The 24474-nt window shown below is 42.6% G+C and overlaps 1 protein-coding gene across 4 annotated transcripts in view; it reads right to left on the bottom strand.

The window, feature by feature from the left end:
* Positions 1 to 493: 493 nt before the first annotated feature.
* Positions 494 to 24474, bottom strand: part of BTBD3 (BTB domain containing 3) — a 33590-nt gene continuing 9609 nt past the window's right edge. The window contains exons 2-5 of one of the 4 annotated variants that reach the window (XM_069547096.1): positions 8724 to 9006; positions 8147 to 8237; positions 7473 to 7591; positions 494 to 4441 (exon numbers count right to left, since the gene is read on the bottom strand). In XM_069547096.1, coding sequence (XP_069403197.1) covers positions 3409 to 4441; positions 7473 to 7591; positions 8147 to 8237; positions 8724 to 8866 — 1386 coding nt within the window. In that variant the 5' untranslated portion in view covers positions 8867 to 9006 and the 3' untranslated portion in view covers positions 494 to 3408. Of the gene's footprint in view, positions 4442 to 7472; positions 7592 to 8146; positions 8238 to 8723; positions 11032 to 24474 lie in introns of those variants that run through there. The other 3 variants (XM_069547095.1, XM_069547094.1, XM_069547092.1) reach the window with 3 other exon arrangements.

Raw genomic sequence — 24474 nt, 5'->3', positions numbered from 1 at the left:
GAAATATAACGGAAAACCAGTTGAGGACATAAAATTATATTCATCACTATCATGTCACATTGATCTTTCTTCCTAGATGTAAGGTATTCTAACAGCAGGGATAAGCAGCACTGGCCACACTAACGCTAGATGTGATTTGCCATCAACAGCAGTGAGCTCAGGGAGCTCTACAGGCATGTGAGCAACGAAACCATCAGAATGCCAGCCAACTACAAAACTCCGCAACTGGAACATAAACGCATCCACTCACTCTCTCCCACCGACTTAACACTCAGGTTTTCAACAATGCCACTGATTAACATATTCATTATTCTATTATTCTTTACCGGATTTTTAGTTCTTTAGGGATCAATGATATGTGAGTAACTTAGCAAACAAATGCTCCTGCAAAAACCATCTCTGTAAAAGGTTAAGTGGCACCAAAATGCCAGAATGGGTTTGTTTTTTTTTTACCACTTTAAGGAACCTTCAAAAATGTTAAGGAAGACAAATATATGAACAGGTTTTATTTTATTTGCATTTAACATGATTATACACATTCATGTGTCTAACAAGATCTGCACTGTTACATTAAAAATACAGTACAATAACATTCAACATGAGGTACTTCATATTTATATATTTTTCCTTCATAAATAATGCTGTAAGCTCCTGAATTCAAGCACTCTAATGCACAACTGGCTAGTGTCTTGAATTAGCAAGCTTATTTAGACACCTTAAAAAAAAGACAGTTCAGTGCAATAATTATGTAGAAATTAGACCATTTACTTAAATACTATATTAAGATATGCTTAAAGAATGTTACATTAGAACTGCTAGCCTAGTTCCCCTTATCCCCAGGATATAAACGACAACAAAGACTGCCAGATACGTGGGGAAAAGCATCTACAGGGCAGTGTTTAATAATATTAAATTGTGTTTATGCATTCCAGTTGCTTGCCTTGTCAGAACAATGATTTCTAGTTTTGAAAGCTACAAAATTTTAGATTATCAAAGAAAACAAAGCAAGCACAGTAGCCTTAATTCCATGTCACTGAAAATGCAGAAGGGAGAATAGGATTTAAAAGATAACATTTTTTTATTTTAAATACAATCTTCAAATTTATAAAACAGCTCTTGGCACCAGCCAATCAGATGACGGATTTCTTTTTCTTCTAGTGACAGCGATTATCATAAAATTAAGTTCTTCCATATCCAGTACAAAGGATCTCATGAGGCTCTCACGCAGCAGTTTCCCAGCCTCTGGAGGGCAGCTACTAATAGGAGCACTGGTCATGGGTGTTACTGAATGAACAAGGTTATCACACTCCTCCCCGAACAACAATCTAGTATAATGAAATTAGTGCTAAAAAGTTTCTTCTCCTCTGGCTTATAAATAAGTGCCTTCCAATCAGGTAAATCTATAGTCTACCAAATGTAAGGTAGCTATGAGTTACCGAAATGTTTAACCATACTTTATACACAAAACCCTCTGTAGAAATATTTTTTTTAATTGAAAACCTACCTCCGTTTCATGGACAGTTTGCCACTACTACTATCTGTTATCCTGCTAATAAGAAATAACTGTTAGATAATTTTGGAAGCTTGTCCTGGGAGCGCTCATCTGTTAATCACTGGTAACAGCTTCTGACCCTCCATGCTAACAGACATAGGTAAGGGCAAAGACGATTAAAACATTTCTGTAATCCAGTGTTTTTCCCCATCGGGGAAGCCGGCCGAAGCAGCAGCCCACGTCTACGGGGGAGAAGCGGCCCGGAAGCACAGGCAGTCCCCCTCTGCGGGCTGGGTGGGCCCGGCAGGGGGACCCTTCTGTCCCAGCCCTGCTGGCCGGGCAGCAGGAGACAGTTCCTGAGCCGGTGCACACGCACGTGCACGGGCACCCACGCACACACCCACCCCGGGACTAGCCCCCGCTCCAGAGCCAGCTTCGGGCTCACAGAACAGGAGAAGGAGGTGGCCAGGGACCACACTCTGGGTGGCGGGGAAGCCATCTCAGGATCACACTGCGCAGAAAAGTTGCCCAGAAACACACGGATACTTCAACTGGGAGCGACCACAGTGTACACCACTAGGGTCCCGGGCACTAAGCCAGCACAAGCCTTTGCCGAAGGAGAATGTTTTGATGAGCTTTTCCCTCCTTTGTTTACACCATCCATGGGGGGAAAAAAGAGAGGAAACTGGATGTGATGCTGAGGCAGTGAACATTGAGGTCTCACCAAGTTTATTGCTCCAGACCACTTTTAAAACCCTGCAGGCACATACTGGCTCGCTCAGATGGTCACAGGCCAGATTCTAGCAGTCCAGGAATGGGACAGAGTCATAATTAACGAACAAGAGAGAGTGTGGTCAAAGTAGATTAAGTAAAATATACTTCAGATTAAAAAAAAAAACAAATGCATAAAGTATCTTATTACATTAACATGTGGCACTACAAAACTACTGTTATTCTACTCATCTGAAGAAATCGTTTGGTCCTCTTTTCACGGGAATGGGGGAATAGGAATTCTATACAGTACAACTTTTGAAAACCAGCAAGTGGCAGGGATCAAAAGCTAAGCAGGGAGAAAAGAGCCTGACTTTTTCAAACTCTGGATTATAATGTGCCATCAATTAAACTATTTGTCATGTGGGACTTTTTCAGGCTTCCTTTTAAGACTATTTTAGTTTCAATTAACAGACTTGCAATTTTTCTCCAGTTGACAATAAAGTTTTGCAATTTAGTTACTTCTAAAAGAAGCCTCTGTACTGGAATTGCCTGTCTTCTAAACTAAAGGAACATAAATCTGCTTGTAGCAAAAGTTGTGATCTAAAACTTCCAATTTCTTACTTGCTTTACCTTCCGTTGACAGCTGCAGTTTAAAAATTTAACAAACTTGTGAATTTAGGATTTAAGAAAACGCAATGTCCAAAAGCAAATGCCCAAAATATTTAAAAGGAAATAAGAAGGTAAAGATGACTACTGTCTACTTTCTAAATTATTACTTATTATCAAGCAAAATGTCTTTCAAAATTGTACACTGAGGTTTATCTGTTTGGGGAGAGGGAGGGTTTCCGTTTAAAAACAATTGCTACTGTTACTTTAGAGTATTTCTTTCTCTTTGTCAAAATAAAGCCCAAAAGGAAATCTGAGGTGATCCAAAAATCTTCTTAAACTGGGAGGTCAGTGGGGCAGTTGGAAAAGAATGCAAAATCTCCCCGGGTGGATATATGCAACTCTAAGAACCACAAGCCTTGCTAAGAATTTGGCTTTCCGGCATACAGTTAAAAGCTGAGTGCTGCATTTTTGCCTGTACATAGCGAAAAAGGTTGAAAGAAATCAGAACCAGCGCACAGCTCCGTTCCTTAAGAACAGCCCGCGCCGATGGCTGGCTGCGGCCGAGCTGAGCGTGAAGCGGAGAGCCAGCGCGCTCAGGCGTAGAAGATGAGCTCGGGGATCTGGCCGCCCTGCACGCCCGTGCCGTTGGTGCTGTCCGACGAGCACTGGAACTGCACGGTGACCTTGCCGCACTGCACCTCCGTCATGCCCTCCTGCCCGAAGTAGCTGAGCTCATTGCCGTCCAGGATGACGCTGGCCGTGTAGAAGGTGTCCGGCTCGATCTGCACCGGGTACTCGAACCACACGGGGAACGTGCTGCTTGAGCCGTCCGAGAAGTACTTGCTGAGGTTCTGCCCCAGGACCACGCCCTGCCGCTTGAGCTCGATCTTGGCGCTGTACTCCGCCGAGCCGCAGCTGGAGCCGTACAGCCCGAAGCCTGCGATGAAGACCCTCTTGTCCACGGCGAACTGGATGCTGTCGCAGCGGCCCCGGTAGCGCCACTGGTTGCTCCGGTAGGCGCAGGACTGGAAGCGGTGGCAGCGCTGTGGCACCAGCCCCTTGCGGGCCTTGCTCACGAACTGCAGCTCGGGCTTCTTGGCCGCCGTGTACCAGAGGAAGATGTCGTTGGTCTCGTTCAGAGTCAAGACGCCGGACTGCGCAGCACCGTTGGCGAAATCGTCCAGGGCCATGGTCGGGATGCGGATCAAGTAGAGCGCCTTGCCCAGCACCTTGCGCTTGTTCTCGATGCTCAGAGCCAGATCCTGCCGCTGGCATTCCACCTCAGCCCAGTTGAGAGCGGCCTCGAAGACCACGATTTCTTTGGCATTCAGAGTTTCCCTGCGGAGGATGCTTTCCAGGGTCTGGAAGTCGATGTCGCAGAACCCCTCGGACTTGAGCGCCAGCTCGGCCTGGGCATCGATCACCTCCCAGCAGCGCTGGGTGAGGTCCGGCTCCTCGAACAAGCAGCTCTGGGACAGGAGCACACAGGCGTTCTTGGCGCTCAGGCTGGTCTCCAGGAAATTGACGCAGGCCCTGGCGAGGTGAGGGACGATGTACTTTTTGGCAGCATAAAGAGTGGCCAAGACTGTGTCAGCAGCCAAGTCAATTTCATCACAATAGATGTATCTGCAAGAAAGAGTCTGGCGTGTAAATGGAATTTTCACCAAATGAGCGTGTCCAGCAAGAAAAGATGCAGCTACTTTCAAATTAGTTCCAAGAAAATCATCTTAAGTGACAGTTATTACAAAAATGATTAGACATTATAACAACATCTGAAATACATTCATAAATCATGAACACTTCAATTTAGTAGAAAGTGTGTATAATTAAAGACATTAACTTCATGTAATCACTCTAGCCTCTATTTTAAAGCTATGTTCCCTGTCCTCTCAAAGAGGGAAAAAGAAAATTGAGGATTCGAGAACTGTTTGAGAAAGGACTGAGATCAAAGACAGTTAATATTAGGGAAAAAATAGCAAAATTATATATATATACACTGAATTATAATTAGAAATAATCCCCATGTTTTAGGAAAAATATATGTATACAGTTTTACTTAAAAATGTTTCTGTGCATTCAGATGGAAACAAATACATTTAATTCTATAATGTTAGCAATGACTGCATCTTGATGCTTTTAATTAAGAATGACTTGGATTTTCCTGAAGCACAAAATAAAATCTGATCTTAAAAAGATATTTTTCAAGTAGTCCCAAGTTCTATGGATTTTTAAGTATGGGCTTCGATGCTTGATGCTATCTCACAGTTAACTTTATGTAGAATCCAATGCAGGCTTTGTATCTGCCTTTTTTTTTTAACTCTAAATTCTTTCTTCTCCACACATTCCTTCTACCTTCAGAATTAAAGAATATATTATTTCTAGATATATTTAATTAAAAGACAAATAAAGCCTAAATATGCACTATTTGTGTGCTTCTCTGAAGTGTCTGTATTTCAGGAAACACTTCTTACTGTTTTGGGAGACAGTGGCAATCTCCCAGGATGGTATGTCAAGGCAGAAATCATCTGCTTCTTTCATATTCTATTGTTGACCAAGAGAGGTCAGTGAGAACTGCGCACAGGTGAAAAATACATATTAATAAACAATTTTTAAAAAATTTCTAGCTAAGGTGCTTAGCAACTTGCTATTAAGTTTTCCTTAGTGAAACAAGAAATTAGAGGGCTTCTGGAAGAAAATACAAAAAAATATAAGGATGGCAATGAGAAAAAGGACCGCAATCACAAATGGAAGCTGCATTTTTGCTCCGAGGAAGCCCTTCCTTGTCTCTGAGAGACTAAGACAGCAACTGGCAAGATGGCAAGACTGCTGGACAAAATACCCACAGCAGTGATGCTCTGACCGGAGCATGGGGACCGTAGGAGGACTCTGCGGCACGGTCAGCACTTTGCAGCTCTCACCCTGGAACGGGCAAGTGAACAGTTTTCTCTTCCTTCCTGACAATGCCCTTTTCAGTAGTACTGGTGCTTCATCCCCAAGGCAGGGGTGAAGCCAGCCTGGCCTCCGCTCCCCCAGGTGATCATGCAGTGCTGATCCAGCATGGCACGGCAGTAAATGGCACCTGCTATGCTTCTGATTCTCGCCGCTTTACATGGACTGCACGTATAATTTTAAAAGCTGTGTCAAGACATATTCTAGGCAACACATTTATAAGAAAAGATGCTTGTCAAATGATGAATCAAACAGCTTTGGTGAAATGGAACTTTGTGACTAGTACTCGGGCTTTCTAATTATGTACATATTTCTGCAGCAACAGAACACTCTACTTGACTACAGTGACGCCAAAACACCAAACTGGTGTCAGCATTCTCCTCTGCAACAGAAACAATGTCAAATATACAAAGCTAACCTCACGGGGGGGGGGGGGGGGGGAACAGCACACAAAAGTTCCTAAAGGTAAGACAGGTTTCTGCAAGTAGATCTCTAAGAGATTACAAAAGTCATAAAGTCTCTGTTGGTTGAAAGTGGTGGATTAGTTTATGTTGTAGTACTTTACATGCTCCTTTGCCTCTAATTTCCCAACCTCTCCCACTGTGAAAGTTCTAAAGAGTAGCAGATGGATTTCAAAACTAGACTATAAATAAAGAATTACAACACTTTAAAGTTCAGGAATTAACTATAATACTTATTTTTCAGTAGGCAGAAAACAATATATATTAACATTTTAACTGTTTGTGGGATTACTGTCCAACTTGATCCAATGAATAATTTTTTTTCAACAAACACTGTAATGCATTTCAATGACTCAACATCCCCACAGCAGCACATAACCTTGAACTCTGATACACTTTGGTCTGCTAGAATAAGGCTCAACAAAAATCACCTAAATATCACTTAGAATAATCACTGGACTCTAATCACACACTGTAGACTATAACACTCTCCAGCATCAACCCATGTCAGAGAAGAAGATTCTATTTATCTGTTTAACATGTACTGGATTCTGAAAAAGACTCATGAGATAGAAAGCTATTTTTTAAATAAATGTACATCTTATAACTGTATTTCTGAATGACCAATTAAAGTTTTTCCAAAGAAATCCATATAAAACTATAGAAAATTAATCAGATCTTTCAAAAATTTCTCCTTTACTACAAAACGCAAATGCTTCTTACCCTTGAGAAATGGTCTGTGACTTTACGTGAGAGCATGTGTATGTACATGTGCATCAAGATCAGATAATTAACTTTATATTTGCTGATAGGAAACAATAACTCCTAGAAAACTTTAAAACCTCCTAACTGGTAGAGTTTAAATAATGCATACAATTTCTGGAATTGTGACACCAAAATATAATTTATGTGTTTTTAAAGACTTCACACAGAGAGAACATACTCTATTAGATAATCCTTAACCAGAAAGTTATTTTTAATTATAAGCCATTAAAGATGAAATCACTGTGTGCCTCTTGCCCCCAAATCCCATGCCAAGGTGTGATTAGAAACGCCTGCTTCATTCCACATGCTTTCCATGGAACGATGCACAGAAGTTTTCTTTGAAAACATTTATTAGGTAAAGCAGCACCCTCTTTCTTCATCGGCCTCTCTTTTGTATTACCTGGAAGTTACACTTAACTGTGAAGCCAGCAGAGCACAAACAGCACAAACAAACTCTTTCCAAACATACGTGTGACGCTTACTTCAGCATGGCGAGAAAAGCAGCAGGGTCGACATCTGGTATACGGATCTCATCTTTGTCCTCGGCAAGTTCTCCGTAAAACATTGCATGGAACACAGAGCTCCCAACAGCTAAAACGTACTGTGGAGAAGGGGAAATCTTATTTCATGCACCAAATTGAAAACATTTTCAGCAAATCATTCCAGAAAAACAGCTCTAAAGTGATCAGCTTTAGCGAACACAGAGTACCTAACACCTGCTCTACTGACAAAGCCAAGGTCCAGAGGATCTGGCTGTGAAAGCAAAAGACAGAAGTTCATGCAAACCAGTCTCTGTGCTGCTAGTTATCCAGGCTTTCACAGGTTAATACACAAGGTCCCTCATTATAAAGTAAATGAAAGCACATCTAACTGATTTCTAGAAGGGTCAGCATATGACTTTCAAAACCTATCACAACAGCTTCCCATGACTGGGGAGTGAAGAGGGCATGTTTTTGTGGGGGATATAAAGCAGGGTACAAGGAAACAAAGAAAAAAAAATTAAGCATGGCCAGGGCCCTCTGGAGAGGCTGTGCCTGCTCTGTGATGGGGGGAAACCAAGCACTGCCTACAAGCTGCCCAGCCCCGTCCCGGGCTCAGGGAGAGGGTCCCTCTGTGGAGAGCTCAGGGCGAAACCGGTAATGCAGCTGTTGCTTACTTTGTGTCCTGGCAACCGCTGAGTCCCGCCTGGTGGCCCAACCACAAAATGTACATCTGCCATCAGATCATTATTGAACATCACCGCATTTCTATAAACAGAGGCAATTCATTAATTCACAGCATTGTAACACCCCCTCCCCAACATAAAAACCCAGGAAAGAGTCGCAAGATAAACAACCGTTGAGTAACTTCGGGGTAAAACTACAAATAAAGGTTCCAACTATACAACTGCATTTGTAATCACTGCAAACACATGGAAGTAACTAAAGTTTATTTTTTTTTTAAGTTATCCAAACTTTTTTTTAGACTTAAGGACAAAATAAGAGGTTTCTGTCTCCTATAACCCAAAGAAACAACCCTGTCACTTAAATGTTACAGCTTACAAAAACATTTTTATCTAAGAGGAAAACAGCTGTACTGCTCTGGAAAAGATACAAGGCAGTTTTCCATTACCAATAAAACTGCTGGGAAAAAAGGAAACACAGATTTATGTTAAAATACATTACAGGTTGTGCAAAAGCAGAGACTTCAACACAGGAAAACTTTTCAAGTAAATATGCTGGCCGGGCACTTACCTCTCCCTAATGGTGGGATAGAGCCCCTGCCAGTTCGGGGCGGGAATAAGGTTGTTGTTACTGAGATTCTGCTGGTGGTACTGCTGGACAGTGGTGCTGCTGGAGCTGGCTGGTTTTTTGCGGGGGAATATATCAGCAGCCATCTTCTTCTTCTTCTTAGTCTTCAAGGTAATTATTTCATAACAAACTGGAGGCAACTTGCTGCTGCTGTTGCTGCTGTTACTGCTGCTGCTGCTGGGATTTGTTTTCTTCGAGCTTTTCTTGGACCTGTTCTTTACCGTCTCTGGAAGCATCAAGAAGAAGGTGAGACATTTCATGTTCCTTTCCTTGTCATCTACCATGAGTACAGTAGGTCTCTCTTTAGAGCCAGATATCCCAAGTCGGTGCGAGCATCAGGGAAAAGAGGCTAGCACGAGCTGAGATGAAAACAGAAACCAACAAGCTGATATTTTGCTTCTTTTCTCAGGCAGGCAAGGTGACCTTTTTACTATGTTGAATGAGACACTGGTTTTAAGTTTTATCCAGTACTGGGTCTGTTAAATACATCCCCATCATGATTCCTGTTTCTCTTATTTGCTCATAAAAATAACCCAGTTTCCTAGATCACCTGAAAATGCTACACTGAGAGGAGACGACAGGCAGAGAGAGCCGTAGTGCTTGTTTTCTGAATTAGGTTATCAAGATGTGCTGGAGCTGCGTGAGTCTGTTCAGCCGGCTGAAGTTGTGTGGTGAATGGACCGGAGGAGAGTAGGTATTACAGCCCTGCAGATGGAGTCAGACAGCCAGTGCTCAGAGCCAATAGCTGAAGTCACCAACCATGATTGGACCAAGCCAAACAGTGACACCTATTGTAGCGTGCATAGTTCTGACGTTAAAGGAACAGCAGTTGCATTCTCTTGGCTACTATGTGTACATTTAAATAAGATAAACACCTATGAAACATATTTGAAAACAGGAAGAGTTTATGTCCACAGATTTCTCTTCAGCAGACGTGCATTTTTATTTCTCCAGTTAAACAGGCAGGATCAATTAACAAAGCTTAGGGACTGATATCTACTCTCTGTTTCTAGTAAAATCCTTCTCCTGGCAGCATTTAGTTTCTAGTACTTCAAACAAAGCCCTCCATTTTACCAGCTAAAAGGGATTACACATAGAGAAGTCATATTAAACTCATTTATTAACGCTTAACATAATAAAAGAATGAAATTTTTCTTTTTCCATTTTTAGTCTCTTTTAATGCAAGTTAGAGTCTAGTGCAAAACAGGAGATGAGGTCATGTGTTCATTTTACCTCCCAGGGTTTTCTAGCTCTTATAATGAACTTTCATAGGAGTCCCAGATCACAAAATACTGTTAATTAGACTGAAATGATACCAGCAGGTTTAGCTGCACTGAAAAATAAAACTCATTCTGGATGTAAAAATAAGATTCAAATGAGACCAATCTGGTAATCAGCATTTAAAGGTTACAACTCACTAAAAATATGTGAAATGGGGCCCTGTTCAGAACTTTGAAAAATCCAAACTAAATGGTATGGTTACATTTAGCTTCATCACAATTTTAAAGAATATAATCCACAAATTCTAACACACATTCATTAACAAGGCTATCCAAAATGATGTGTGTTCTGATGCTGTGTAGTTGAGATGCAAACAGGTTCCCTCTGCTTTGGATCAGAATAACACCAACTCCTGTGTGGTTTTCCGGAGAAGGCGATGGCACCCCACTCCAGTACTCTTGCCTGGAAAATCCCATGGACGGAGGAGCCTGGTAGGCTGCAGTCCATGGGGTCATGAAGAGTCGTACACGACTGAGCGACTTCCCTTTCACTTTTCACTTTCATACATTGGAGAAGGAAATGGCAACCTACTCCAGTGTTCTTGCCTGGAGAATCCCAGGGACGGGGGAGCCTGGTGGGCTACCGTCTATGGGGTCGCACAGAGTCGGACACGACTGAAGTGACTTAGCAGCGGCAGCAGCTGTGTGGTTTTCACAGACGTGAATCCTCCAACAGTTTCTCGCTTTGCTGAGTAAGGACAGGCCCCACACACGCATAGGTACCTCCAGGGGGCCTGATGAGACAAGCTCTGCACTTTCGCTGCTCCCAAGGGCCGCCCCATCTGCCGCCCCTTCAGAACCACAGCCCGGGGCTGCACCAATGCCGTCTGAACAGCCAGTGCCTGACAGCGAGGGTCCGTGAACGGGCCCTTCGGTCACTGTTCCAACCAACCATCTACAAACAGAGCACACTGGAAACCAGACTTTAACTCCCTGGGACTCTGGGTCACTGAAGTCAGTCGACGAGGGCCCTGTTCACTGTCATCACTGTATTCTCAGACCTGTTTACAAAGCCTCTGCAGGACAGACTGTGAGCAGAGCACCACGGTCTTCAGCACAGGTTCTTCATCCCTGGTTCGTACAGACCCTGACGCGCTGCTCTTGTGCTACGTGTACTGCCTTCTCAGTCACAGGGTGAACAGACACGTGAACATGTGCGTGCGCACGCGTGCACACACACACACACTTCCAACTGCCTGCAAACACACTTCACCACAAAGTGCGTGTGTGAGCAAGAACGACAGAGAGGGAGAGAGGGAGTGAAACACATGGAGAAGGGCACGGAGGAGGAGGAGCGCGTTCCACCAGAGACTTCTCAGAATACAACTAGACCAGAGGGTCTCCGCAGGCTCCAGCACCACTGAGCTTCCTGACCCCCACCGTCCCAGGAAAGGCTCCACGCCAGGCAGCTCCTTTTGACTAGGGATAATTCCCTGCGTATTTCTAACAAATCTAGTAGCTGGCTTTTTAGGTCAGAAGTAATCAATTAGAATGGAAGGGAAACGAAGGCTTTTGAGACAGACTTACCAGCAGCTGGAAGGACAAAATAGAAAAAGTATAACAGGCAGACACAAGCATGTAGTTTTGTGGGTTTTATTCATTTTTGCATATAGTTCAACAGCCTTCACCTGTGCCTAGAAAAAGCACTGCTCTTATGTGGCTAGAATAAAAGAGAAAGCGCACCTGATAATTTAAGAAAGAAAATTATATAATATTTTAGAAAATGCTATTTAGAAAATTAAGTTTTGCGGAGAAGCTTGGAAATGTGTGTTAAATTGGAATCACCTAAAACAGTGCTGCAAAGAGAAGTCTTGCCTTCCTCTCGGATGTGGGGACTGAGGAGCATGGCTGTTTTAAAGACGTGTCTTTCACTACAAAAACTAATCCAGTTTTTAAAAAATAAGAAAGACATTTTAATTTCTGTAGCCAATTTGGAAAGCCATGAAAACGCTAATACAACCCTGACAAGAGCTTACTGAGAGTTCCCTCTCACCGCGGCAATGAGGCAGTCAATACACGGCCTTGCTCCTGCACACGTGGTCCAGGGCGCAGCAGCAGCATCTCCTGGGGGGACGGGGTGGGGTGGGGGGTTGTGCTAGAAACCACGGTCCTGGCCTGCTTCTGCATCAGAATCGGCGTTTTCAACAAAATCCTCCAAGTCATTTCTGTGACATTCAAGTCTGAGAAAACCTCATACAGATGATTAAGGGAATGTTGTAAGGTCTTCTCAAGGATCAGTATCAACATCCGGGGCCATATATCATATTCAGTTTTCAAACGAACAGACAGATAATTCAAAATAACTTCATTTTGAACCTTCATGTCTTGTTCTGAAATTCTGATTAGCCCCTAAGAGTCAGATGCTATGAGTCAGATGCACAGACTGAGAGGGCCAATGGGGAGGCCCCCAAATACTTTTCAATACTCAGGAAAAGAAGCTCAAGCCCAAATTATTTTAAAGGGTGATGAAAGAGACAATTACTGGGAACAATGAAGGATTAAAAAAAATGCCAAGTGTGGAACAGATGAATAACTTAATTTTTAAAAATAACCCACCTCACAGCTACATTTCAAAAAATTAGCACTGTGGTGCAGCACAATTAGCAATCCAATAGTCTGGTTCAGTCCTGGTTTTACAACTTAGAGCTCTGTGTGTGTTTACGTGCGCATGTGTGCTGGCAGGGAGAGTGTCTGAACAAATCATTTAGCCTTTAAAGCGCCTACACAGTGAAGAGGTTCATCCAGAATTGATGAGTGTTTCTCAAACTTTATCCTCAATCCACAGTAAGAAATCTATTTTTGTCTTCAGACCTAGTACTGACATAAACACACAGATCTCTGCACAAAGAAAACACAGGTTATAAAACTAAACGCCTGCTTGGCATGTTGTGAAACACTATGGTATTTTCTGTTTCATTCTTTTCTTTTAGATATTGGTTTTGATACAGTCACTTGACTTAAAGACGACAGCTGAAGCAACACTGGTCTAGGTTATTTCTAAGGACTTCTAAGACTTAACATCCAGGGTTTTTCCTACCGAGAATTTGGATTAAGAACCACCAGATAAGGAAAAGACAAGGCTGCATCAACCTAATGGAGCCCATGAAGCCCCTCAAACTGCACACAAAATTGGGAGTTTGCATTTATTGTTTTTGAAAAGAGAAGCCGTATCTGTCTTTTAGAATAATTTATGATGCAGAATACCATAAAATGTTATGGAAATCTCAGATTAATTTGAATAGTCAAAATATTCATCATATCACTTTTATTTTCTGCTTTTATTTCTGTAGTTTATTTATTAAACACAAATAATGGCTTCTTTCCTTCCCTTGAAATTAACTTCAAATAGTTAAAACCCCCTCTATTGAATCTGTAACCCAGAAACACCACCCACTGGGTTGAAGAATAAAGAATACCAGCCTGGTATCTACCATCAAATTTCACCTCTAAAATGTCTTTCTGTCTAGCATATTACTTGTTCCTACATGTCCTGAATTTTCAAAGCTGTTATGAGACATGGTTAATTTGCCCTAATAAAGTAAATAGATAGGTCAAGTCAAGAAGCCCATCAATTTTTATGAAAGTATTCTCAAAATACAACATGCTGATCATCCAGTGTAGCAGGTGTTGGGCATGCAAGGGAGACCAAGATTAGAAGCCAGGCTTAAAAGATTAGCTAACAGCAGTGGATTTCAGGTAATTTTATAACTGCTGGAAAGTTCAATCACTTTTATCTCTTTCCATCCAATTCTCAGTAATAATAAAACTATGAACAGGATTTAAACTCACTTAGTTCATCTTCCTGACCACTGGAAGGTTTGCCAGACACCCTACCTTCATATCCCTTGGACTGCAAGGAGTCCCTTGGAAAACAAGGAGCTCAAACCAGTCAATCTTAAAGGAAATCAGTTCTGAATATTCACTGGGAGGACTGATGCTGAAGCTGAAACTTTAAAACTCTGGTCACCTGACGCAAAGAACTGACTCACTGGAAAAGATCCTGATGCTGGCAAAGACTGAAGGCAGGAGGAGAAGGGGACGACAGAGGATGAGATGGCTGGATGGCATCACTGACTCGATGGCCATGAGTCTGAGCAAGCTCCGGGAACTGGTGATGGACAGGGAGGCCTGGCGCACTGCTTCCACAGGGTGCGCAAACAGTCGGACGCAACTGAGCGACTGAACTGAACTACCTTTATATAGGAGAATCTAGTTTATTCAGTTTGGGGACTGGAGTAAGGTTTGGAACTAAAAAGATGAGAGCAATGATTTAATGCAACTCTGTCCCAAAGATAAGGTAACCAGGGGGCCCAGAAGATTAAGGGATTTGAGAAAAGGCCAGAGTTAGGTTGTGGGCAACGTCTGGACTAGGGTGCAGATTCCCTGAGTGCTTTTTCAACTGCGTCTATTCTACTCACTCTAATTTTCGCCCACAGTAATCACCCCACATCCTTATGTAATGCTTTATCTTTGTGTTTCCAATCTACTTTAAAAGAAAACTACAGGTCCAAATTTACAGCTTTGAAAACCATGAATATACACATACTCTCTGCCCTGCAGGAAGAAACTGCTGGACAAATGTGAAGCCCCTTTCTGGAAAGAAATGGAGGGGACCTTAACAGGAAGGAACCCAGGAGCACAGCAGTCATGGGGAAGCAGTAACAGAATAGGCTCTCCAACAAAATGAAAATTAGAAAACCAGCTATTCACGGTTAGCACCCACAAATCCTATGTCAACAACTAACAGCACTGGCAACTCTTGTTCAACTTGCTCTAAGCCTGCACTCCTGCCTGGACTTGTGTTTGGTTTACTACAAGACCTAAACAGCTACAGCAGGGAAGGTGACTGAAGTTTAAAGAAGGCAGGCTGGACACTTCCAGAACCTAACAGAGAAGAGCAATGTAATCTGATACATTACGATGGAACAGTGTTTTGGTTTTGCTTATTTTTCTCTTCCACACTGAGCAAAAGTTATGCCTGTGATTTTCCCCTCCTGTGATTTTGGAGGGGAAAAAATACATATATAAGTGATAAAATGTTGACAGTTCCTAAAGATAGCAGCAGCTGCTGGGAAACAAGACTATATGTATGCTAAATTTGGAAATAAATATTGAGTCAAGCATTGGCAACACAGTATAGTTAAGCACCAATAATACATGACCTTAGGGTTAGTTACTCAGAATCTGTGAGCCTCATTCTCCTAGTCTGTCAAATGGGGTGATTCCACTCAGCTCACTCCTTTCAGGATGAAAGGCAAGATTATAGGTCTGTGAAAGCATTTTGATAAAAGCTGAGAACACTCTGCAAAGGTAAATTTCCACTATTAGCAACAATGGTACCCAAAGCAGGGAACATCAGTGATACAATCTTCCAGAACACAAACACCCAAAGATTCATCTGGCTGCCTGCCCTCCTCATCTCCCTGCTTTACAGCATGGACATTCATCCATCAGCAGGCTCGTTCGGCCCCACCGAGCTGGCCCCGGGCTGCTGCGCCTCTCCTTCCGAAGCTGCAGGTGAGGCTCAATCAGGATGTCTGTGGTGCACTGTGATCAGGCCCCACCCAAGGCTCGACTGTGCCCCTGGAGGACACACTCCAGGCTGAGTGCCCTGGACTTCAAGACTACCAATTGTCAGATGCCCAGCTGTGCCCTCCTCCTGAGAGAGCCCAAAGCAGCAGGCAGTCCAGAGCCACTCAGCAATGTCCACAGCAGCAACTCAGTTTGGCCTCTCAACAACGACCCGACGTGAATTCTAGCACCAAGTACAATGAAGCTAAGACAAACCCTTGGGCAAGGCGTGCCTCCGTGTGGCTGGAGGAGGACGCTCACGGGCTGTTTCACTGCATTTCCTTCGGGTCGTTTCCTCCTCACCAAGTCCCATCCAACCTTAAACTGTACATTACATTTGGGTAAACTGTCCAGAGGCAGAATGTGACAGTTCTGTGAAGGCAAGAACAATGATTCTTTTAAAATTTCATTTAACAGTTAACACGACATTTGATGATTATAGCTGTGTCTGGGTGTACTTTGTTTGGACTATTAACTCATCTAAATGCCAAATCATTCTCTATCATATGTTAAATGAGGTGATCCTGAAAAAGACCGTATAAAATATATCATACAAGATACTCTAATGATAGATATTTAAAAGACTGCTGCTATGATCTCTTTTGTCAAGTTTAAGATACTTTAGTACACCAGGTAATCAATTGCTAATTTACATGTACTCTGTGTGATCTCATATTAAGTTTCCTCATGTGTAAAATTGCTGACTACATAATCTCTTATCTAGATTTCTAGAATTAAAGAATCTGTATAATGTTTGGCAGAAATAATGATTTACTTAATATAGTCTTCTTTATATTTTAATATTATGATTATGATCAAGACCACCTAAAACTTTATGTATTATATAGACATGTATTACAATTTACTGATTGTAAGATTCCTTTTTCTCTCACCGCCCCCCCAACATTTTAACATCTCTGAAATTGGGTTGAATCTTATAATCGATGGCATTTTATAACTTTAAGCTCCTCCATGTTCTTGTTGGTACATAAAGGCATACCTTACAACTGATGGCTCCTTACAGTCAGTGAAATAAAGTAAAAGATACATAATTCAAAAGGAAAAAGAAAAAAAAGGGCTCTCTTCTTTAGGTTGGCTAATTATTCTGCTAACCAGGTAACATGACGGCTCAGAATTCTGGCTGAACTACATCAGAATAATCGAGCTTTCATCAAGTAGTTACTTGATCAAGTATTAATATATAATCGAAATTCTCAACTGACACTACTACTGTTGACAACCGACGACACGGTAAAGCTTATTTTGGATAAACTAAAGCCAGGCCTCAGGAGGTCTCTTCTGAGAAGGCCCAAGGCGGGGGCTGCTCAGACCCCAAAGGGGACATTAATCCCATCAAAGACACCAAAAGGGAAGGCCCTGCCCACCACGGCTGCAGCTTTCTCCAGGTTTGCTGTTGGGTTTAGTTGACAGAGGATGAAAATAATGTTTTAGTCAAAAGAAAAAAAGTTTTTCCTAAGTATTTTTTTTACTTTAGCTAGTGTATATATATATGTGTATATATTCTGATATTTGGAAGACAATAACCAAAAATATCTCCATAATTAGATCATTAAAATTCAAAGGCCTCTTCACTTATGCACTTAACTAAAGAATGTGTGGCTTTATCAGATGAAGTCACCCTTTCCCGGAGGGCACATGGAACGGGAAGAAGAAATCCCCACAGCCTTCAAACCAGGTGTTCCGTATCAGTTCTGATGGTTAACAGGGTGAGTGCCTGCATGCTCAGTCGTGTCCGACTCTTTGTGACCCTACGGATTGTAGCCCGCCAGGGTCCTCTGGCCATGGGATCTCCCAGGCAAGAATACTGGCGTGAGTTGACATTTCCTTCTCCAGAGGGTCTTCCCAAGCCAGGGATCACCCCTGAATCTCCTCCTGCGTTGGCAGGCAGGTTCGTTATTACTGGCGCCGCCTGGGAAGGCCTCTTAACAGGGCAGGTGTCGCAAACCAACTTCCCCAACCTCCACAAGGGAGTGAAAATGCTCTGCAAGATGAAATAAGATTCCCAAATACCAGTCACGTCACCGTGTGTGTTTGCCCTAAGTCACTCAATGACACTTAGAAATAAGCACTGCTCTGGTGGCTCACAAGGCAAAGCATCTGCGTACAATGCGGGAGACCAGGGTTCAATCCCTGGGTGGGGAAGATCTCCTGGAGAAGGAAATGGCACCCCACTCCAGTATTCTTGCCTGGAGCATCCCACGGACAGAGGAGCCTGGTGGGCCACAGTCCATGGGGTCGCACAGAGACACGACAGAGCGGCTTCACTTCACTTCTCTCCGCCAGAGCGTCCCTGGTGACTCAGCAGTAAAGAATCCGCCTGCCGATGCAGGAGATGTGGGTTCAATCCTTGGGTCAGGAAGATGCCCTGGAGAAGGAAAGAGCAGACCGGTATTCCTGCCTGGGGAATCCCGTGGCCAGAGGAGCCTGCCGAGCTACAGTTCACGGGGTGGCGAAAGAGCTGGACATGACTTAGCAACTAAACACCAGCAGCAACAACAGCACAGCTCTGCTCCTCGGTGAACCACACTGCCCGCAGCACCTGCAGGAACGGTATGCACTACCTGAGACACTTTTACCACTGTAAAAGCAGGGGGATACTCTTGGTAAAGGCAAGGCCAGATTAAAAGAAAAAAAAAATTCACTTCCTATGTAGCAAAGCCACACAGAAAAGACTAGTTACCAGTTTTGTGTTTTGACCATCACCACACATGTCCACAAGGGCCTCTATTAATTACTATTTAATGAAATGCCTTCCTTCATTTCTATAATGTTCGTGACTAGAATGAAATATAGTTATTTTAGGCAAACAATACAAGATCTAAAAATAAGAGAGGTGCTACACAGAGAGAAACCATGCTACAGGAAAACACAAACACATCTCAAATTACCAGGCATCTTCACGCCCAACTTTTAACCTATGTTTTCTGGAGTGGAGACCACCACATGAAAATGAAAAAACGCACATATATTTCTATACTGAGTCACAAAAATATCTTCTAACAAAAAATCCAAGTAGGATTAGAAGCCTGTGACAGAGGGTTATTATGGAAACCAGCTTCTGGCAAAAACTCAAAGTAAAATCTGTTTCTGCTTTGAATCCAAATAACAAAAATGTTTTATGCTACTTTTAATTAGGTTTAAAGTCTACAGTCCCCCCACGATGTTCTGAAGGACACAATACAAAGGCACACTGACGGTAAACGTGGGCATAACCTTAACTGTATCAACACCAAGGAACATTCAGAGACAGCCACCATTTGATGCAGGAATCATCTTTTGGCACCACTGAAGAGCCCCTTGTTGCTTCCATCTCTCACGCTGTTCTAATCAGAATTAAAGTTGAGGGGTTTCTGTACTTAGTTTCATTGCATGTGTCAGAACTAAGAAAATCAGGTGTTTCCAACAAAAATTCCATTCTAATGATATATTCAGCAAGTTTTTCTTTAGTTAGAAGCTACTCTGTAAGTAGGTCAATACTTGAACTGCCCAGAGATATAGAATAAAATAGCTGTTGTAAACCAACGCTCGAGTAAGCCTCACTTAGAAAGTCAAGACTATTCATGAAAATATGTACTCAGATTTGGGTCTCCCCAGTCTCCGCACCCATAAAAATAGGCAGAGTATTTACATGTGCACCTTAACTACAATGAGCAAATTAAAAGCATTCAAGTCAAAATACATCTTCAAAAAGAAGCAACTTAATTGTTAGTACCTCAAATTTTTGGCTTGGGTTTTTTTTTTTTAGTTAACACTCAGAGAGGCAACCATTTCATCACAGTCAAGAACTCATACAAGAGCCACTGTTATGATGATGACTGGAGCCAAACCACGGCAGAGCTGACAGTCTCTGAAAAGGGTGATCAAATTTACAAGAGCCAGGCCTCCGCACAAGCACTCCACTAGCCAGCTGTAGGGACGCCGCGATCCACTGGACGTTCAGTACAGGAGACCTGGCCAAGGTCAGTATTTCTTTAATGCAACACTGCTCCAAAGAATTTAAAACATGGCACAAAAAGGAAATGAAAAGTGATATCTAAGTAGCACATGGCCAGGTCTTCACTAACTGCTCTGTGCTGCTCTTCCTAAAGAGGTCATCACGGGAAGAAGGGTGGCCTGTCTCCATATCAGCATGCTAGAAGTGCGCACCAAGCACTTATCCAGAAAAAAATAAATAAAAGAAATCCTGCCTCACCTTTCTCAGTGAGGGGAAGCCACAGTTTGCAGTGCATTCTGGATCTCCACGACCTGCCTCCAAGGCCTGTGACCTGTCCTCTTCACTGACTCCCTTTACGAACAAGACTGTTCTCGAACCGAAATGAGCCTGCTGCTTCCTGCCGTCCTCACTGTTAGGAGCCTTCCGTCCTTCACACTGCAGTCCTGAGACACCTTGACAGGGAGGGTCTCCGGGCCTCCCCAAGACGCACTGCCTCACGTTTCACCTGCCTCAGGAGGTCGGACAAGGTGAGTTCTCCGAGGGCCTCCCAGCAAGCCCCGACGGCACCACTCCCACAGCCGGCTTCCAGCTGCTCTACAGCAGCAAACAGCGCGTGCACACTTCTCAATCCACCTGGAACCCTAGACTGCCTCGGGGAGTGCAACTGGCCCTGGGCTGAAGAGGAGGGCGGCCAAGCCTCTAGCTTTCTGAGACGCGGCTTCACAGAAGAGACACCGGTGAAGAACCGAGACATCTGGGCAACAGTGTCCTGAGGCTTGCCGAACATGTCTGGGCACAAACACAGCTTTACAACCCTGCATCCACCGAGCATCTAGTCCAACTGAAGATATTACAGCTCAACTGAAAGCAAGTCCCCACATGCGCTCAGACCAAGACTTCGCTTCATTACCATCTAAAACTTACTGGAAGACAGATCTTCACACACTCAGAGAGAAGTGTGGGCTAATGAGGAGCAAGACTCCGTTACCCGGACAAAGCTGCCTTTATCAACTGGTCTCAGCTCATGGTCTAGCATATTTATTCATAGCACCAGTAGAGAATTTTAGTGATTTAATGAACTAGGAAGGATAATAAATTCTCAGCGACTCACATGAAAGGAGGAAAGCAGTCATATGAATAATCTTAAAAAATGGGTAATTAAAAAGACGTTTATATGCGGCTTTGAAATGTGTTTCATTTGTACTTAACGCTGAATGGGTGAATTTCCACTACATTAGACACACCCAATCTTCAAACAAAGTAATAAAACAGGCTTGTGTGTTTAGGGCTGACTATATGAACAGTCTGGAAACTCACCCCCATCCTGCAAACAAGCCACACAGCTAGGGACAGGCAATGTCACATTCCAGATTACTGCACAGCATAGGCACAAGCAGAAAAACTCACTTCTTAACATGTGTGTGTCTCCATAAAAACATTCTCCTCTAAAGAACTGGAGTGTTAAGTGATCACGTGTTTGTTTTTTTCCCCCCAAAATAAAGAATTCTCAACTTCAGTTTACATACTATCTGACATTACTGGAGTAAGCATTAACGGAAATGATCCCATCAACAGTGGAGGAGCTGAACAGCCTAGCCATGGCTGCAGGCTCTTGCTGGTGTGTTTATTCCAGTCTTACCACCAGCAGCGATTTTTAAAATCACTAGTAGGGTTAAACTGCTAAGAAGTAATGGCTTGAATTGTGCACTGGCAAAAAATATACCTTGAATTTCTAAATAACAAGTTCAACTGGCTGGAAGAATACATTTTTTTCGAAGGTGGGATGAGGTGAACACACTGTTTTGCATCTGTTGGTTAAAGTGTGCGTGTTTTAACATACTAAGCATTTTAAGCAGGTCTGAATTGCACTGGTTCAGAAGGTAACTGACACAGGTACTGAAGCCCTCTGAAACCGCCTTGTGTCACTGGTGGTGGTGATGCATGACCAAAAGCCCTGCCTTCTACTCCAAACGGAAAAGGGGGCTTCAAATACACAAGGACTGGTCCACCACCAGGCTCGGGGACTCTCTTCCCTTTTCACAGCTGAAGTTGCTGGTTCCTAAACCTGGATGGTCACTCCAGTGGACCCTCAGCAGCCAGAGTGAACATCACCGAAAGGCACGTCAAGGGGTCTTGACCTCCCCATGCCTCCCCAACTCATACTTGGGGGATTTGGGGGACTTAGGAACCATGATGAAACAGCTTGTGTGAAGGCAGATTAGCTACCGTGTGTTCCTTTGCCATAATCAATGGACTATCTCACGGGGAATCTTCGGGAGATCCAGCAGTAAATACTTTTGATTTTATTAAATCTCAACCCTTGAGTATACATTTTCTTATATGAGTATACATTTCCATGAAATGGAAAGTATGCTTAAAGCACTTCTGTTGAAACTGAAAAAGAATGGTTGGCATGGGGAAAAAAAAATTGTGTGAGAGCTGAACCAGCCACTTATTTCATGGAACACCAATGCACTTGAGAAAATATGCAAAATATGCTTATTCACACTTAGGTATTTAGAAGACATTTCTTAAAAATGAATGCAATGAGCTGACTACTTATTGCAAACGAAAAAATTCAAACCTTAGAGCAAAAGTTGGGATTTTGGAATTCTTGATTATGCCAATATGAGCTTGATCGCTTCCCAAGACTGTCACAGACTTCTTAAAGACCATTTCTGATTAACGGTTGGTGACATTAGTTTTTTAACATTGTATAAAGAAACATGTCAACATTCTAAAGATCCGCATAACTCAGTGAACCAATATTTTCTAATAGTATTGCAATTACATTAAAGAATCATGCATGTTGGTAAAAGGTTCATTCAAAGTATACAACAGACCAGTGGATTTTAGTATAAGAGGAATACAGAAAGTTCACTGATGATTTCATCAGTTGATTCTACACAGCAATCAACTTTTAAGAAATTATCATTCAAGTTTCAATGAGGTATCAGAGAATATCCACAATTATCTCAAAAGACTATTAAGATGCTCAGCTGCTGTGTGAGGCCATATTTTCTTCATAAGCTTCAATCAAAACATTTATTTCTAAACAAATAAATATATAAATTTTTTCTTTGTTTTCATCTTTATTTCAGTAAATATTACATAAACAAAAGCTCGCTGGGTTTCTTGAAATATTCAAAAGTATAAGAATCCTGAAGTCAAAAAGTATAAGAACCATTGATGCCCACTTGACATAAGGAGTTTGGATTTTACTCTAAGTGTAATTGTGGTAAGCTATTAGCAGTGAAGATTCCTTAAAAAAAAAAAACCAAAACTTTAAGTGATCAGGGCCAGGGTTTTACACATAGCTGTTTTTTTTGGTTCTACTCTTCCAGAAAATAATAATTAATTTCCAGAGTATAATTCTCAACTATTAGGTAGACAGAACAGAAGACACGAGAAAATGACCATCTCTGTCACAAAAACTTAACAGCAGTCCTGGAGGTAATATTCCATGTTTTATTACATTGCTTGGCATCTTAACTTTGTTCCATCCTCAGAAAATTCAAATGCAAGCTGCAAGATATAGACATATTATTCAACGATCTTAAGAAAAAAATTTAAATGAGCTTTGAATAGACTGTTGTCTCTAGTAGCATCACATAAACCAGCAAGAAAGAAGCAAGTTTCTCTCTGATAGCTTGCTCTCTGCTACGGGAAAATGAGTAGTAGTAACTTCTGCAAGGTAAGCATGGTTGCCAACATTTAGGAGAATTTGTTCACATTTGCCTTCATTTAGAGATACATTTGCCTGGAGACTCCCAGGGACAGGGGAGCCTGGTGGGCTGCCGTCTACGGGGTCGCAGAGTCGGACACAACTGAAGCGACTGAGCAGCAGCAGCGGCAGCAGCAGCAGAGATACATTAGATAGAAACTGCCTGCTCTTCCAACACATCATTTTAATTGTGATTTATGTAGTATCAAAATATTCCTCTAAATAACTGAAAACAGTGCGATGGAAATAAAGTTTAGGTTAGGACTCTGCAGAAGTCCAAACAAAGAGAATACATCTACCAGCTGTGACTTTTCATTTAAAAATTGCCTTTTCTTAAAGGGCTGGTGTTCACTTTCTGAAAAGATTTTAGAGGTGGTGTCAGTAGGTTTGATTCTCCTCCCTACCTTACGTTCAGTAATTATTATTAAGAAAGACTCTAAAATCATACAGATTGATCTGATCTCAAGAATATGATTTTCCTATAGTCCAATCCAAACACCATTAAGTTTAGACATCTCTAACTGACACCCTCCTGATCGAGTACATCGCGATCTGGTGAGGACTTTGAGAATGTGATGGGAGCTGTGTGCTGTCCCGGAGTCCAGGCCCAACTCTGGCATTTTGAGGCATCCTTCCTGGCACGGACAGGGGAAAGCAGCTAACAACACGGCTCAGAGTCTCAGGAACGCATGGGCTGATCCCATAGTCCCAAAGAAGACTTGTTCAATAGTGTTACATTAACTAGAAAATCTACTCATTCCCATAAATGCTTTCTCCAGCGTTTACTAGTATGTGTTGAAATCCTCCAGCGGAGGGGTGGGGTGTTGGCCGCCAGAGACCCAGCCAGGCCAGCTTCTAGCTCCTCAGCTCATCTCCTGAGGCTGCAGGAGGGGTGAGGGAAGAGATGGGAAGGGTGGGGGGGAACCTGGGGTGTACACAGTGGGTGTGTTACATGGGTTGGGGACAGGCAAGGGCTGTGCCAGAGAGGAAGCAACAGTCAGAACAGTTGTTGGGTGTCTGAACCGCCAAGGGGATCAGCTTCTCACACTTTTAATGTGGACGTTAACATTATTTTAAGAAGAGAGGCCTGCTGTAACCCCAGTCAAGAATTTTATTATTTTCTCAACTTTCTAGGAATATAGGTCATTTGACTTTCCACTACAC

The sequence above is a fragment of the Ovis canadensis genome, chromosome 13 (assembly GCF_042477335.2).
Source record: "Ovis canadensis isolate MfBH-ARS-UI-01 breed Bighorn chromosome 13, ARS-UI_OviCan_v2, whole genome shotgun sequence".
NCBI classification, from domain to species: domain Eukaryota; kingdom Metazoa; phylum Chordata; class Mammalia; order Artiodactyla; family Bovidae; genus Ovis; species Ovis canadensis.
The sequence above is the reverse complement of the archived record's forward strand: the minus strand, read 5'-3'. Positions and strand labels throughout refer to the sequence as shown.